The sequence below is a fragment of the Eublepharis macularius genome, chromosome 9 (genome assembly GCF_028583425.1).
Source record: "Eublepharis macularius isolate TG4126 chromosome 9, MPM_Emac_v1.0, whole genome shotgun sequence".
Lineage (NCBI taxonomy): Eukaryota > Metazoa > Chordata > Lepidosauria > Squamata > Eublepharidae > Eublepharis > Eublepharis macularius.
In genome coordinates, this window is record NC_072798.1 from 80,683,174 (window position 1) to 80,701,650 (window position 18,477).

The 18,477-nt window shown below is 41.4% G+C and overlaps 1 protein-coding gene across 1 annotated transcript in view; it reads left to right on the forward strand.

The window, feature by feature from the left end:
* Nucleotides 1–18,477, forward strand: part of CPED1 (cadherin like and PC-esterase domain containing 1) — a 144,260-nt gene that overhangs the window by 111,268 nt on the left and 14,515 nt on the right. Inside the window, exons 17-19 of the mRNA XM_054989143.1 lie at nucleotides 11,379–11,496; nucleotides 12,561–12,697; nucleotides 17,906–18,126. Of these exons, the coding sequence (XP_054845118.1) occupies nucleotides 11,379–11,496; nucleotides 12,561–12,697; nucleotides 17,906–18,126 (476 nt within the window). The remainder of the gene's footprint in view (nucleotides 1–11,378; nucleotides 11,497–12,560; nucleotides 12,698–17,905; nucleotides 18,127–18,477) is intronic.

Below are 18,477 nucleotides of genomic sequence, written 5' to 3' on the forward strand. Positions count from 1 at the left end.
ATAATTCCATATAGGTGGAATTCCATATAGGTGATCCATATAATTCCATATATGCTCCAGATGAAGAAATTGTGCAGCATCTTCTTCTTGGCCAAGAAATGCTACACATATGCTTGCAGGGCTATCTATAGATAGCATTTCCTAGCCTCAGGGAGAACTGGGCAACCCATTCTCATAAGGCACTTCTCTAGATCAGGACAATTTAAATTGAACACCAAGACACTCACCTTCAAGTGTATTTATAAATAACTATTGTAGATAACTATAAATAACTTTTAAACTATGATGTTTAATACAGAATTAATGAGGTATCCTAATGTTCCTATAAAACCATTAAAATCGGAGGTGATGGCATAGATGGCAAAGTGTCCAATGGTAGTGTTCTAAGCAGAGTTACATCCTTCCAAGTCTATTAAATTCAATTGCCTTAGGTGAGTATAACTCTGTTTAGGATTGCACTACAAGTCTTGTATACCACGGGATCCTCAAAGGTCCAATACATAAGGAGTTATATTTACATATATTTGTACCCAATGCAAGAGGGTTCCTTGTTATTTTTCTCTAATGGGCTGGAGATCATTTATGTTCTTGCACACGCATGTGTGCTCTCACCAACCAGCTATTTACATATGACTTCTTAATTTTCCCTAACGGGAAAATGAAACATATGGCTTAATACCGAGCAATTGGGTTTTCATATACCACCATTGTGGCTGATAGCAGACTTCGCTTTCCTTTATGATATTAGGAAAATTAAAAACATCAAAGCGCTCTGGCTTGGATCTGTTTGGGGCATATTTGAGTGCAGACTGTAAACATGAACAAAAGGAAATGCCTGCTGTTGACTAATGAGTCAAGTATGTTTTTCATTAGTATTATTCCCTCCGCACATATGTAACCTCCACCTTTGCAAGGGCAGGAACTTAATTGGGTTTGCGGCATTATGTGGGAGAGCGGCCTCAGAGCAGCCCAATCCTGTTCATGTTTCTGATGCTGTAGTGCTTCCTCTCCAACTTTTCGCAAAGCATACTAAGTTCAAAAGAAATCTTCCAGATGCTAATATGTTTATCGGAGTAACCCAGATATCCTCTGAATTGGTTGTGCAGGAGCTCGCTGAAACAACACATTTCTTTAATGATATGCAGTTGTCCTGCAGCAAGCATTTTCCCAAAAGCTGAATTAGGATGGTTTGTAATGAGATGCTGTAACCTACTTGCTTAGACTGTGAGACATCAGTGACTATTATTTTAACACAAAGGTCATATCTGCTAGAACTTTTAAAAAGGGTTAGTCATTGCAGGGAAGCTACCAGTCTGATAAAGTATGATAACCAATGGTGGTGTACAAAGGAAGTAAAATAAAAATAAATAAAACATTAAAAGCACAATAAAATACACTAATATAATTAATCAGAATGAGCTAAAAAACAGTAAACTCCTGCTCGTTCTGGGCAGTCCTCTGGCAAGAAGATTACCAAGGTGTTAGCATCAGCATGAAGTTTCTTTGGTTGGTTTTGCACTGATACAGAGCGGGATCAAGGATATCTTATTCTTCCTATGTGGTCCTCAGCAGTTTAGGACTAAAGCACACCACAAAAAGCATAAGATGCTGCAGTGTAGATATGTTTGTTGTTTTTATGGGTTTTTTTAACCTTATGAGCTGCTTTGAGCAGGACTCTAGAGAAGAGGCATATACATTTTCTAAATGAATACATCAAATGTTCTCATTCTGTATTCTTGGTTACTATTTATTATTGTATATTGCAACCCCCCAAAAAACCCTTTTAAAGCCTGTTAAATATTCATAGGAACCTTTGCATGTTTATCCCAAACCACTATGGTTTTTTCTTACACAACCTGGTCTGAATTGCCATTCATTAAGTTGTCATGTACAATGGCTTGCTGCTTGAAGCTCCTCAGAGTTGCCTGTGTTATTTCCCCCCAGAAAATAAAGTTGTAATTTGGCTCTGGAGTGTCCAAAGCTTACAATAATCAGGGTTATTATGAATTGTCAAGAACTTGCAAATATGGAAAATTGCAAGTATCTTAACTAGAGATGGGCACAAACAGCAATACGAACTAAAAAAAAGCCACAAACAGCCCAATCAGCTGTTCACGAACAAGCCATTCATGAGGCCCCATTCTAAACGAACAGGTGGTCATTGCAAGCATCCTTTGTTGCTGTTTGTTGCTGTTCGTCAAGCCAGACAGTCTGGCACCTGCAATCAATTCCCTGGGCAACTGGAAGCAGGGACTGCCTGAACTATGTCTGAACTCCTGCTGTTGCCCTGGAAACCCCAATCTAAGCCCAATTTAGCTTGATAGGCAGGTCTTCCTTTCAAGTGTGGAGCTCCATATTTGTTACAAGGAAGCAAAGAGCAGGGGGGAGGGGGGCTCCCAGCTCTGGTTTTGCAGACAGTGAGGGAGAGACAGTTGCTGTTGGCATTTTGAGAGAGAGACAGGGAGAGTGTATTGAAGCTTGAATTTTCTTTGTTTGGGGTGGGATAGGGATCTACCTCTTCAAGTTCCAGGGCTGCTGCCAGGCTCTGGGCAAGCTATTATTTATTACTGGTACCTTTTCTGCTGCCTGCTCAGGTAAGGTTTCTGGGAGTGGTGCGGTAGGGATCTACCCCTTCAGTTTCCAGGGCTGCTGCCGGGCTGTGGGACCAAGCTATTTTTTATTATTGGTACATTTCCTGCTGCCTGCTCAGGTAGGGTTTCTGGGAGTGGTGTGATAGGGATCTTGATGGCTGGAGGAGAGCCTGCTAGCCCCCACAAACAACGAACAAAGGACGTATTCGTGAACAGGTCACGTTCGTCAATATTAATTGTTCATTGTTCGTGGATGGCAACGAACAACGAACACCATGTTTGGAGGGTTTACTGTTCGTGCCCATGTCTAATCTTAACCATGGGAAATATTTAGAAAATACTTTAGACACACCCAACAAGGCTACTGTCTCCCTCATCCACTCAAGACTATCCCATCCTTCAGCAACATTTACACTGATTTTTCTTTTCTTTATTTATTTATATGGCCATATCCATGCATGTGGTGGGGTACATACATTTTGATTTTCTTTTCCCTTGAAAAGGTGGGCAAACAGCAGTGTAGCTCACAGTTTTGGAATTTATATCATTCTGCTATCTTTGGATGGGATTTGTGAGATAACTGAAAAATCCAAAATGTAGTTGGAACACAGTCACTCGAACAAGCTCTAAGGTAGCTGAATGCCAAGAGGAGCCAAGCAGAAGCCATCTTGCTGGCTGTGGTGGCATTTGCTTCTCATTTGCTACATTACATTACATTAATCATTTTGATAGGGTGGAGCTAATCCATCTGCTCATAATTTATTTCCTTGCAATGAGATACCGTTTTGCTCCTATATGAGCTCATTCCGACTAATTTTATTAGTATATGCCTTTTTATCACTTTTCATCATACTTGGATAGAGATTGACTAAATAAAGACACTGCAATGACTTCATGAGCAATGGAGATCATTTTTTGTTGTAAAAGTACAATTAGTTGCAGATGTTGCCATGAAGTACTTGGTAAATTCATTCTGTCCTTGATTAAATGAGATAGGGTTGTACAGTCACAATGCAACAGGACAAGTAATAATAACATTCCTCTAATCTTCAGATATAACTGGCATGCCAGACTGGCTTGGAAATTTTGGTTATTAAACTCTGGACAGAAGGTGATATTCCATGGGCCCCATTACACTGAGGCTAGAATTAGGGCTGCCAAGCTCTGGATGGGAGCTGGAATTCTCCCAGAATTACAGCTAATCTCTAGACTACAGCCAATGACAGCTTCAGAGGGTGGACTGTATGGCATCAGGTTCCAACTCCAAATCTCCAGGAATTTCCAAATGCATTCCCACCCCCAACACACACAAATTAGCACAATATTATGGGGCTATCATGTTGAACACTCTCATTTCTCTATCCCATTACTATCTCTGTTTAAATAGGCTTTGTAGTGCTTGTGGTTCCTCAGAAACTTTAAATACCAGAGGGCAGAGTGTATTATGTCATCTGCAACTCTGTAAAAAGCTATTGTTTGTGTCCAGCATGAGTTCCATGTGAATGCCGTGAAATAATGGAACTGAGTACGCTTTTGTAATTATGTATCCTTCACTGGGTATCAAGACTCTGATGTGGGGCCGAAGAACATCAAGTGGTGGGCTACCATTAATCCCTCTCTTACCTATTCTCTGTTAGCATCTGACCATGCAAATTAATAGGATTGTAATAGGATTGTAGGCTATTTGACTGGGAACAAAATAGCATGACCATGCTAATCCTTTCAATGTGCTTTATTTAATGTATGTATGTATGTATGTATGTATGTATGTATGTATGTATGTATGTATGTATGTATGTATGTATGTATGTATTTATTTATTTATTTATTTATTGGATTTCAGTATTGGATTTATTTATTGGGCTCAGTAAAAACAGTAAAAGCATAAATTATGTTTAAAACATCAATAAAACAGCAAAAATCCCATAATGTCACCCCCAGACAGCGGCCTTGCAGTCCAGCTCCTACCAGTAAAACAGAAGGGTGGGTAAAAGAGGGCAACAGGCCTTTCCAATCAGGCTATAACTCATTGGGGGGGAGGCAGATGATCAACTGTAAGTCATATGGGGGGGGCAAATGGTCATATGGCTCCTCTGCCAGGAGGCTGGTGGGAGGCTTCCAGGTGACTGCTGATCTGGCCTCAACCATATGCCTGGCAGAACATCTCAGTCTTACAGGCCCGCCGGAACGACAAAAGATCCTGGTGGGCCCGCATATCCTCTGTTAGAGAGTTCTACCAGGTTGGAGTCAGGACCAAGAAGGCCCTGGCTCTGGTCGAGGCCAGTTCCACCTCCCTGGGGCCCGGGACGACCAGTAGATGTTTATTAGCTGATCTCAGTGCTCTCCGGGGCACATATGGTGAGAGACGATCCAGCAGGTATGCCAGTCCCTGGCCGCTATTTCATTTATATCTCTTTTCCTCTGTAAACTTTCAGTGATTTGCATAAGACTCCCAGGTGGCCTCCATCCAAGCACAGGTCCAATGCTGCATATGAAGCAAGCCCACTAAGTCACCGCCAGCCCTGAGGCCACTGCTGCAACCTGGCTGGGCAATGGGTCCTCCCCTCCTTAGGTTCAGGACCTAGTAAAGCAATTCAGGATCAAAGTCTGCAGCCAAAGCTTGCTCTCAGGGCCTTCAAGAAGCTATGAAAAGAGTTTGTAGAGCTTGTCGTAGGTTATTTATTTATTTAAAAATGTATATGCTGCCTTTCCACCCAAAACAGGATCCCCAATAGATAATCAAAACATTAAAATAACATTTAAAATGCATATATAAATACAATAAAACATATAGATATAAAAACAAATACGCACACAAAGACGGGGGAGGGCCAATAAGAGTTTGCTGGGGGTACCCCAAATGAAACAAAAAAGTCTTCACCCACTGGCAGAAGACAATGACAGAGGCAGACAAGCAAATCTCCCTGGGGAGGAAGTTCTAAAGTTTTGTCACCGTAACCAAGAAGGCCCTTTCTTGGGTTGCCATCCATAGAGCCTCAAATAATGGAGGCACCCAAAGCAAGGCCTCTGAGGATGACTGGACAGAGGTTCATATGGAAGAAAACAGTCCTTAAGATATGCTGGTCCTAAGCCTTGTAGTAGTAGTAGTAGTAGTAGTAGTAGTAGTAGTAGTAGTAGTAGTAGTAGTAGTAGTAGTAGTAGTAATATTCGATTTATATACCACCTTTCAGGACAACTTAATGCCCACTCAGAGTGGTTTACAAAGTGTGTTATTATTATCCTCACAACAATCACCCTGTGAGGTGGGTGGGGCTGAGAGAGCTCCTAGAAGCTGTGACTGAACCAAGGTCACCCAGCTGGCTTCAAGCTGAGGAGTGGGGAATCAAACCCGGTTCTCCAAATTAGAGTCCTGCACTCTTAACCACTACACCAAATTGGCTTTCTTATAGGACTTTAAAGGTCAATGCCAGCATTTTGAATTGAAACAAATTGTGAGCCACTATAGATGGAACAAGACTGGAGTGATATGGTACCTATGGTCCACTCTAGTCAATAGTCCGGCCACAGTGTTCTGTACCAACTGCAGCCTCCAGACTAGGGTTGCCAGCTTTAAATAGGGAAATTCCTGGAGATTTGGGGGTTGGAACCTGGAGAAAACAGGTTTGGGGAGGGGAAGAACCTCTGCAAGGTAGGTTTCCATAAAGTCTATCCTCCAAAGCAGCCATTTTCTCCAGGAGAAGTGCTTTCTGTGGCCTGGAGATGTTGTAATTCCGGGAGATCTCCAATCACCAACTGGAGGCTGCCAACCCTATTCCAGACAGTCTTCATGGACAGCCCCACATAGAGCACATTTAGATTCTTCCAGCTTGAGGAATGCTACAAACTGACTGCTCGTGGCCAGAGAATGAGCAGCCTGGAGACAGCAAGAAACCAGTATGAAGAAAAATCCTCTCCATTCCTGAGACCAGGAGTGCCCCTAGTATATGGAGGGTATTTGATCCTGCTTCAGTTCCTCAACCCAGATGTGCTTAACTTCAGCAATGTTGCTGCATCATATTCCTTCATGCCAAACCTTTGTTATTATAACAAATATGACCCTATGTGTCATTTCCTAGTTCACCTAATGCAGTTTCCCTTTTTAGAGTCACTAGTGATAAATTAGTTCCATCTCAAATAAGTACTGGTTAGCAATAGAGATGGGCACAAACCAAATATGAACCAAAATTAAGCACGAACCTGGCCAGTTTGTGGTTCGCGAACTGCGGTTCGTCAGATCCCATTTCTGACGCACCACCATGAACTTTAGGCTGGTTTGTTTGGTTCATTTTTTGGTTCATTTTTTTTTATAATTTTTTAATTTTAATTACTAACATCAAAACTACAAACAAAAAAAGGAAAAAAGAAACAAGGGGGAAGGGAAAAAACAACATAAGAACACAGACTACAACTACAAGTATTGAATTCCCTTCATAATACAATTATTTAAAGTTAAACTTTCTAATATGCTATTAGATTGGTAGATCTTATAAGATATGAACTACAGTCAGGATCAGGTCTTCTCCCCCCCGCATCTCGGTCTCAGTTCTCTTTGAACAGCTACAATAGCTGCGCTCACTCCCTCCTCCCCACTCCCCCCTTCAGATTCTGGATCTTCTTCTTGCTCAAACTCTTGATGATTAAGCACAAAATCCCTCAGCTGTACTTCCGATATTATCTTGTAGGTTTGGTCTTTATATCTAAACCAGATGCCTTCCGGAAATAACCATTTGTATTTTATATCATGCTTTCTCAGAAGAGCTGCAAACCTTTTGTATTTGAATCTTCTTTTCCGAGCTAGAAATGCTCTTCCCGCAGCGCTCTGGACCCTGACCCCCTACCTGGGAGTCCTGGGGGTTAACCCTTGCAGGTCAACCACCCAATCAGGCTGCTCGACCGCTTCCTCCCGGACCTGCAGAGAGGAGCGTCTGACATGGCTGGGAAAATGAAACCGAATCTGGTTTATTTTTTGGTTCGTGACTACAGACCGCCTGGTGCCAATCAATCGGTTTCCTAGGCAACAGGGGATGGACTTCCTGCAGACCTTCTGCTGGCCTGGAAGTGGCCTTCTGCTGGCCCAGAAGTGATGATTTTCTGACCCAGATGTGACGTTTTCACGAACCAAACGAACCGGTTTGCGAACCAGGGTCAAGTTCGTGAAAGTTCGTGGCTTGTGGTTCATGAAATTTGACGAACCACGAACCACATGTTTTGGTTTTTTTCCGGTTCATGCCCATCTCTAGTTAGCAATGTCCTTTAGCACTCATAATGGACCTTTATCCAAATGTTCTATTCTTTTAAATCTTGTTTTGATAATGTGATTCTGTGCATGTGGTTTATTTTAAGTTATGTCAGGATCAGATTCACTTTCAAGAAAGTATGGGCACCATCAGATAGTACTGGCAGCTGCCACCCATTCTTATTGACACCATATTTTTAGGAAACAGCAAAAGCTGCACATAGTTATTTTTTTCCATAATAAGGCTTCCCCTAACCTAGCTCATTACATGTTGAGTCTTTTATTATTTCACACACTTGTTGTGTTTTTTGTCATATTTTGTCTTGAGAAATGTGACCTATAGTATGCTGATGCTGTTCAGACTGCATCTTTGACCACTGGGGAAAAAAAACTGTGATGGATTAGAAATGAGAACATTTGAATGTTGACCTATTTATCTATGGAGGTCAAGAAACAGTGTTTTGGGCTTCCATTTAACTCATATATCAGAGGTGTGGCCATAAACATGTTAGATGCTCTAAAATTATTGGCTTGCCCTTTCCATTCATGGATAACCGTTGGGTTCACCAGAGCGATTTTTAAGTGTCCTTGGGAAGTCTTATCATAAACAAGAGTAACTCTTTTTAATCCAACTTCCTACACAAAGTCAAAGTATTTGGAAATACTGTAATAAATAAGTTCCTAAATCAGGTGCCATAATCCAGTGGGTACCATACTTGAATATGCTCTTGAGACTTGATAGTTTCCTTTTTGCATCTCCCATGTTAATCCATCCTGCCCTCACTGCTTTATAATATAAAAAGAGTAGGGGGGCACGGAAATAGGGTACATACTGCTTGCTTATTCTTCAGAATCAATCCCAGGATGATTAAGTAAGCATAAATCCTAATATTTCCATTCACATAGGGGTATATCAAGCATGTTGTGCAGTTATACAAATAGTATCAAGTTTGCTGATGGAAATTTTTTTTCACTATGTCTTGAAATGCGTATGCCAAGCTCAGTTTCTTTTGAAATCAATCCAGCCCTCTCAGAGTTTCTTTAATGATTGGCCCAAAGGAAGAAATATCGTTTGTTTGTCTATCAATCTTTAGAGTGACTGATACTTCTGTGAAGTTCTATCAACTTTCAACTTTGGATAAAGCATTTGAGTTATTGCAGAACCACAAGTACCTGTAAGGAACTTGACAAATCAACACACTGTTAATAAAATCCTTAGGGTGTCTTATGTGGAACTAAAGTAAATGTGAGTGGCTGACCTTTGGCCAATCCATTTTACAAGGCAATATTAAAACTGTCTTTGATCATAAAACACTGGTCCTCCCTTGTTTATTGCATGCTTCCTGCATTCATCCTCCACAGGAGATTGGGTCTTAGATATCTTTTTAAAAAAACAATTCTTTTTCTTCTTTTTGGTAAGCAAATTGAGGATATTTTGACAAATAGCCTCTTAATAATGGTGTTGGCCCAGAATACAGTTGAAAGCAAAGATGGTTGCGTATTATTTAAATGCCTGCTCTATTCACTAGAAATGAAGAAGAAAACTCTTGTTCTGTTATTTTATGGCACTTTGTTGACAGCAATAGCAGTTTGTTCAGGAATCTAGAGTTTTCCTACGAAGGCTTGTGCAAACTGTTATGCTGCATAGTAGAAGCCCTTGGATGATACTATTGGTGTCAGTAATACTGCTGGAATTATGGGCTCAGTCTTCCACAGAAGCGTAACCGTTTAGTTTCCTGACCTCCACCACACTGCAGCATTCTACTACCTAGGGTTGCCAGCCTTCAGGTAGTGGCTGGGGATCTCCTGGAATTACAACTGGTCTCCAGGCCATAGAGATTGGTTCACCTGGAGAAAATGGCTACTTTGGGGGGTGGACTCTATGGAATTATGCCATGCCAAGGTCCTTTCCCTCCCCAAACCCCACTTTCTCCAGGTTTCTCCATGTTTCACCCCCAGATCTCCAGGAATGTCCCCACTTGGAGCTGGCAACCCTACTCCTACCTGTATGATGTTGAAAAGAAAGTCGGCCCAATCCCAACTGGAAGAACCTTTTGAGGTTTATGATTATGATGCAATATAACATATTTTAGTATGTTCCCCCATGAGCATTCTGTTTCAAACATGTTAAAATGTTGGAATTATCCCTGTCTTCTTGAATCAGCCTTAACAATAATGTTCTTATTTCTTAGAACATTAGAATCCTTCCTTTTTTCTTGGGGAAATGCTGAGTCACCGTGCCTTGACTGCTTTCTTCATCTTGAGAAGGACTTTATAAACCCAAAGGAAAGATTGTCTTTTGTTTATAATTGGTCCATTGGCAATTTACCTTAGTAACAGCAATATGACTAGATACACTGAATGGACCTAGACATAAATGGTTTGGTTGCAGATCTGAGAAATAACTGTATTTCATTTTGGTTGTGATTCAAAGGCCAAATTAGATATGTTGGGTATTTGGGACTGGATCTCCTGCCTCATTATACTTCTTTAAATGGCAGCTGAGGGGAGGGAGTTTCTTCCCTTCTGTGTCCTTCTGGCTGCCATGAATTTTGCCTGAGATGTATTGGAGATGTTCTCTGTTTGTATTGAGATATTGTTCGTGGTAACTGCCAGAAGAAGGAATACAGAAACGGGAAGGAAACACTAGTACCCCCGTTGCCGTTACACCTCAACTTTGGAACATTTCTTCCTTTAAATATGATGGACATGTTCTTCTGAAGACATTCTACTTTCATTGTTTTTGGTATAATTCGAGGCACTGTCACTTTACATCTGCAAGCACTGGTCACTTTCCAGCTTATATTTATTGATAGTGATTGTACTTGAAGCATTTGCACTTTATTATTATATTTGCACAGGATAGTTATATAAGCTTTTGACCTTTCTTGCTGTACTTTTGCCTTAGAGTTTGGCAGCCATAATATATGTCTTACACTTGCTGATTCCACACACGTTGGATAATGCAGTTCCAATCCTCTTTAGAGACCATTTGGAACTGAATTTTTCATGTGTGAAACAAAAAATCCACTTCTAAACGATTGCTAAAGTGCATTGAAAGTGCATTATCCAACGTGTGCGGAATCAGCACTGTATAAGATTGGTTTCTTGATTATTTCTGTTTATTGCTTCATTTGGATACATTGTACTGTTTAGTTAGTTTATCACGGTGCTTGCGTTGCTTTCTTCTTTGGTTTCTTCTGTGATTCTTTCTTTTTTAGGGCTTTAAAAAAGAAACAGGCAAAGGGGAGAAAGGGGTTTAAAAGTGACCAGCACCACAGCACCAAAGCTGAACCTCGCCCCCACACCCGCAGTGCTGTGTAGAGATCGGAGGCAATCACACAGACCACTAATGTTTCATCAAGGTGCCCCCTGAGCCAAGTTAAAACAAATGGATGTAGAACAGCAGGAACCAGAAAGAGCGTCATGGATCTGAAGCTCCTTCCTTGTCCCATTCTCCTTTTAAAGCCTCCAGTGTTGTCCAGTGAACTTTCCGTGCGACTGAATAACTGCTGCATATTAATCAACCTCATGTTCATGTTTTAAATCAGGATTGTGGTTCACTGATTCATCCTGAGGAATCCTGTGGGTTGCAGCCTCTGTCTACTGAATACCTGTCAACCATTTCCCAGCCACAGTTGAAAAAATGCGAAACAGGGGACACACAAGGTTTGTGCCGGATACATTTCCTACATCTTTGAAAATACATTAATACATTCTATTCCAACTAGAATGGAGATTCTTGAGTCTGCTACAGTTGAGTTTTTTTAAAAAAGATCAGATATCATAATGATCCTAATTCTCAAGAGTTGACAAGATTAGGTCAACACTATTCTGTGTGCGTTTTCATAATGCACATGAAAATGGAATGTATAATTATGGTTTTAATATTGTTGACCCTGATGCAATTTACTATGCTTAGATAATCTCTTCGACCAATGAAATGAATATGCTTATAATTATGTAAATGATCCATGAATAACTAGAGTAGTAAACATGTGAAATCAAAAGTAGTTTTGTACAAAGTCATCCAAGTGGACAGACGACCACCTGTTAAGAGAACCTTTAATGTTATGGAGAAGCCTCTGCCCTTATCTGGTGATAAGCTGAGACAAGCAAAATTATATATAGGAAGGGGAAAGGTCTCTCCAGCTTTTTTGTTTCCACCTTTGGGTACTACAGTGGCAAAACCCTAGTCTCCTAAGGAACTCTCAGGTAAAGGAAAATAGCCTTAATGAAATGCATGTGCCTCACCCACTGACACCTCAATTTTCGCCCTTCCCGCTGGTCCTTATAATATTATCTCAGCTCTGTTCCTACAGAATGCCGTACATTCTTTGGTGCCAGGCAAATGTTGTTTCTGAATCTCAGACATTAAGGTGATATGGCATTCAATCTTCAATTCATTCACAAGTTTAAGTCATCAATTTAGGCTGTAGCCGTCAAATGATACACAAGTGAACTGTTTTTTCAAGGCTTTGATGTTTTCTGTATTCTACGCTGAGGTACATTCTCCATTGTTATTAAATATTCCTTTCCTGTTAGGGGGGAAGGGAATATTCTTATATGTCAGATGCAGTATATGGTTCTTTCTTTCCAAGGAGAACATCTTCGTATTTATGCTCTCCATACCCATGAATATCTCTTTTCTCCTCATGTTAGCAACAAATACAAATGTGACTAATTAATATGCAAAAGAAAACAAAAAAACATGGTGGTGATCTGTTTTCTAGGACAATGGATTGTCCCTTGTCTTAGTTGTTCTGACAACAGAACCTGTGACTGGAGACAAATAACATGGCAGCCCCACAATTGTCAATACAGTGTCATTAACAAACCAGAACTCCAGCAGTGTCTGGAAAGCAAAAAGGTATGTACATTTGGTATAAAAAAAATGCATTAGTAGGAAACTAGTTTATTTCTGTATTCAAAGAATTTATTTTGCATATATATGTGTGCCTATATTTGCTCTATTTGAGTGATACATTGGAATAATATCTTCACTATATATTATTAGATCCCTTGAAATATTTTTTTCTGGCAGAAGGCTATCCAGTCATGGAACACAACTTTCTCACCTCTCCTCTTCCATAGAAGCCTAAAATCCCTCCCCCCCTGTCTACGGCACCTGCCTGTCTCCCAGGAACAATATTTCAGAGAGCATTTCAGGCTGCTGTGGGAGAGAGGAGGCAAGGAAGTTGTACTCTACGAGCAGATATCCTTCTGTCCAGTGTTGCGCTCTGTGAGCTAATATCCTTCCACCCACAAAAAAAACTCCTGTGGAGGATCGAAACCAGTATTTTTATTTTTGCACCAAAATCAGCCTCATTTTACTGTAGCACTGACTCACTATAAGTAGCCCTTTGAATGACAGCATTCGAATAACAGGATGAAATGGGTCCAAGTTGCAACTCAGTATTGGATGTCATGTGTTCCCTATGAAGATTTTCTTCGCTAGAGCTTGAAACAAACTTTGCATGCCTTCTGTTTCTTTTGCTGTATACCTAATGCATGGCAATGCTTCTGCCACTAATCTCACCACCTCTTCTCTCACATTCTTGTGCAGTTCTCAGAGGGACCTCACTTGACTGAGTTTTCTGGTAGTGAAGAGTCAGGAAGGATGGTTGCTTGGAAACACAATTTCTTCTTAATAGGCATGGTGTGACTGTCTAACAAGTGAAAGAGGTCTGTGGCTCAGTTACAAGTTTTGGTGATACGGGTTTCCAGAAGTAAGTAAGAAAACAGAAAATTTTTGTTGTGCATTATCCACACAACTAATATACATATATATACAGGGCTTTTTTCTGGGAAAAGAGGTGGTGGAACTCAGTGGGTTGCCCTTGGAGAAAATGGTCACATAGCTGGTGGCCCCGCCCCCTGATCTCCAGACAGAGGGGAGTTGAGATTGCCCTCCACGCCGCTCAGTGGCGCGGAAGGCAATCTCAACTCCCCTCTGTCTGGAGATCAGGGGGCAGGGCCACCAGCCATGTGACCATTTTCAAGAGGTTCCGGAACTCCGTTCCCCCGTGTTCCCCCAGAAAAAAAGCCCTGTGTGTGTGTGTATAAACACACATGCTGATATAAATATTTGATATAAAGATATATACCTCTCTGTCCTTCTCTTTAACTCTCCCTAAATATTTATTTACTTGCTACGTTTATATATCACCTTTCGGCAAAACCGCTCAAGGCAATTCAATTTAAAACCAAGGCTCACCATATAAGAGACATGATACAAAAGCTAAAGGAAGGGTAAAGGAGAACTCAGCAAATTTGGGTTCCTGGTAATGTTACCAACTATCAGGTGGAATCCAGACTTCTGGAATTTCAGTTTATCTCCAGACGAGAGAAATCGGTTCCCTTGGAGAAAATGGCGCTGCGAGTAGACTCTTTGAGCTAGGTAAGACTCTTGATGGAGTTTTCTCCTTGAGCCACGCAGTGATTACTATTTCTCTGCTGCCTTCCATATAAAAAAATGTGTCTTCTCTTTGAGGCTCAGCTGTTACCAAGTTACTTCTCACTGCATGCAACACAGAAGATTGTACTATGTATTTAAAATATAGAAAACAAAAGATAGAAGATCTGATGTAGCAAACTTATCAAAAATTCTAAACTGTACCAAAAATACCTTCAAATAAGATTGGGTCTGACAGGAAGAGGCAAAACCTGCTTAAGCTGTTTATACCACACACATCAGAAAACGGCTTCCCATTGAATGGAACTTGAAGTTCACTAGGAAGGAACCCAGAAATGTATTCAGCATTGCAAGGATAGCTCACTATTTTGTTTCCCATTAATAGTTGTATCTGCCTTTATCCAAACCGCTTTTTCACTTTCATGCATGCTTGAAGTTAAATTATTTCTGTTGGGACTAACTTGGGACCACCTGAGGTGGAAGAATAGACCCAGATTGGCTGAGACATGAAAAGGAGCAAATCAATTCCCCACAGCATTTTATAAGTTTGTTTATTTGGGTTTATGGTGTGTGAGCAAAGTCAATCAGTTATCTACAGGGACTGAAGGCGATTTCTGGCTGGGATTTTTTTTTACTAAGTTCATTTCATTTAGCAATTTGTCTTTGAACTCCTTATTAAGGGAAACTGTATGGAGGTTGTATTACACTTCTTAGATGGCAGCCACTTGAGAAATGACACGAGTTTAACTGTATTGAAGAAATGTGAAATCCAAATAAAAAGTGGTTTGATTTGTTGTACACCTGCGTGACAAAACCTCGTATAACTTTATGGTTAATTAACTTTTACCGTAATGGTTCTGTGACTTTGCTGAAGCATAACACTTTAATTATTAGAGAAGGCAATTTTAAGAAAATTGTAATGGGAAACTGGTCTTGAATAGTTTCATATAACTGGGCATATATCATTACACAGGTACAATAGAAGTGAAAGGTGACAAAGCATCCATTTTATTTTTCATTCTAAAAAGGAATTTACATTTTAATATAGTAATCAAATGCCTTTCAGCAAGGTATGATTAGGAACAGGAAAACAATTAAAAAATAAAATTTGCTAAAGTGTTTAAATTTCACCTGTTAAAACAAGAGCTTACGCTTTTCCCCCTAAGTGAGTGTTTTGGAATTACGTGTGTTTCAATTTTTTCATGATAGCTAATTTATTGCAATGCACTCTGGCTAAACGAGTGAATTCCATTACAATTGTGCAACTGAGTCACATTTTCCAGACAGGAAGTGATGTTTCATGGTTAGGAATTCCAGCCCCCACGCTCTCCCTCCCACCACCACTCACCTAGCTGGTGGGGAGAACAAGCCTCCTGGGCATGCTCACAGTGCGGCACAACGATGTCACTCTCGGGAATCACGCCATCATGCAGGCCTCGGGTGTGCTCCTGCACTTCACATTGGGCCCATTTCGGCCAAACTCTTCTTATTAAGGCACTCAGAAATCCAGCGAAATAGAAGAGTGGTAAATGTTGGATTTAACCACTTGGCTAGAAATACAGATAATTGATTTTCCATGTACTAAGCATTTAACAGGTTACAGCAGCTTCTGTGTACCTGAATCCACCCCTGCTACTATTGTACATAAACAGGATGACGGCAGAATCCTACATGTCACGGCATCACGCTTATTGAACTTAGCCCCCCCCCTTTTTTTCTTTCACTTGATTGGTGTATTTTGTTATTTCAAACCAAGTAGGTGTTAAGAACAAAGCACTGTCACAGATCTCAGATCATATGCATCAAGGAACTTTTAGCCTTGTTCAAATTAGAACTGGAATGCAAATATCTGGAAAGTAAGTGTGCATATTTATGCTGCATGTGGTGGTGCATAAAACAAGTTAATATCATTTATTTAAACCATATCAGCACAATCCAGTTAAACAAGAGCACTTAGATTTAAGCTGTTTGTATATCTAGGGCTGAACTACACATTACGTTTTGACACATCACCACTACAGGGACTTACAGTCATGCTGAGAGATCTCCATGGGAACTTTGTTCTCACGTGTGCAGGGCCCTGATTCTGACTTAGACAATGTTGTACAGGAGAGAGCTTCAGCTTGTTGGAAGAGGAGGATTCAACGCTGTCCCTTTCCTAGGGATCCCAGACCCTGGTGGGGGCAGGGGATTCCCCGCCCCTACTCCCCACACCCCACCACCACTTACCTGAGCAGTGGGGGCGCACCTTCCTTGCACGCTCCCCTGCGGCACGCCACACTCCAATGCACTGCAGCTGCTGGGATCGGGCCCGATTTGGCCCAGATCTGGGACGCTGTGGAGCACACAAGCGCTCCTGCACTCTGCAGTGCTCAAAACAAGCCCGATCCAAGGTAAACTCGGCCCATTTTCAGCAGCTGCAGAGCGCAGGTATGCTCCTGCGCACCACAGCGTCCCAAAACGGGCCTGTTTCAGCACATGGATTGGGCCCATTTTGAGTAGCTGCAGAATGCAGGAATGCTCCTGCACTCCACAGTGCCTCAAAAACGAGCCTGATCCGTGGCAGAACGGCCCGTTTCCGGCACTGCGGAGTGCAGGAGCACTCCTCAGTGCCCGAAAATGGGCCTGCCCAGGGGTTGCACGATGATGTCACTCATGAAGTGATATCATCACGCCTGTGGGAGCACGCGTGCTCTGCATGTACTCACTCCCCTCTCCCCAAAGGTAAGTGCCAGGCCCCTGTCCCCCGCTGGGAGGTTGAGGGGGCCTGGCAACCCTACCCTTTCCTCAGGTTTCAGAGGAGGACGAACCAAAGAGTTAGAAAGATAGAGAGTTCAGGGAACTCTGTTTACTCTTTACTGCCCTGTCTGTCCTTTGGTATGTAGATTGCTATTCTCAGGATTTCCTCCTCCTGACTTCCTCCCTCTCACTTCTCTTCCTGGCATTGTTCCAGGCAACACCTCTCTCCTTCTCTTCCCTCCATCTTGGCAGTATGGATGCAGGCCTTGTCCTGGCATCCATGTCCATCCTTATACTAGATAGGTAGTTAGGATCTGTCTCTCCTCCTTTCCTATCAGAATATGGAGTTCCTACAATAAAGTGCTCTCAATTCTTTTCTAAATATAAAGCAAGTGTATGCTTTTATAATTATTTTCATTCCTGCATACACACCAGCCAGCAGAACCAGCCCACAACCACCTATAATGATGCTTCCTATGCCAAACAATAGACTCTCCTAATGGCCTAAACATGAAATCCTTTAATTAGGTTTCTGGGGCCTACATAACGATTTATTTATCACAGCTGAGTCATTTTCCTAACCTAAAACAGTCCTAAGGAACACTATTGGCCCCTTGGCAATTACACATATGGCATATCAGTCCCTGTGCAGCCACTGTGGCAAATATCAGCCTCTGGGGCTATTTTGGGTCACAAAAATACAGTGTGATATATTGGGGTCCCAATCCAAATCAGAGGCCACATTTGAGAACTGAGTTCCCCTGAGGAACTTGTCTGACCACAAATCCCCATGAAGCTTACATGTCAAATTTAACATATAATGTGGCTTAATGAAATTATGCATAGATATGATATCACCTCAGAGCGTGGGAAAAGGCAGGGCTTTTAATTGCAATTAAAGGTTGCCTGGTTTTTTCTTTCCAGGTTCTTTTCATTGGTGATTCAACTAACAGAGGGATGATGTATTACCTGATAGAAAGAGTGAATGAGACCCTTCAAGAGTGGCAAAAGACTCACGATATGAAGATTTATCATAATATAAACAATGGGAACACGTTTATTAGTTACTCATATTATCCGCAGTTTTGGATCAGTAGAAACCAAAGACCAACATTTGAAGAAGCGCTAGACCAGCTGCTACTCAGGTATAGTAGGACTCCTGTAGCTGGGATATTTTTGCATTTCCAGTGTTTCATTTATTTACTGCATTTTTATTCCTACTTCTTTCAAGAGGCTTGAGGGGGCACACATGGTTCTCCCCTCTTCCATTTTATCCATACAGCTTCCCTGTGAGATATGATCAGCTGTGAGACTGGTCCAAATTCACCCAGTAAATAACAACAACAACATTTGATTTATATACCACTCTTCAGGACAAGTTAACACCCACTCAGAGCAGATTATAAAGTATATTATTATTATCCCCACAACAATCACTCTGTGAGGTGGGTGGGGCTGAAAGAGCTGACCTAAGGTCACCCAGCTGGCTTCAAGTG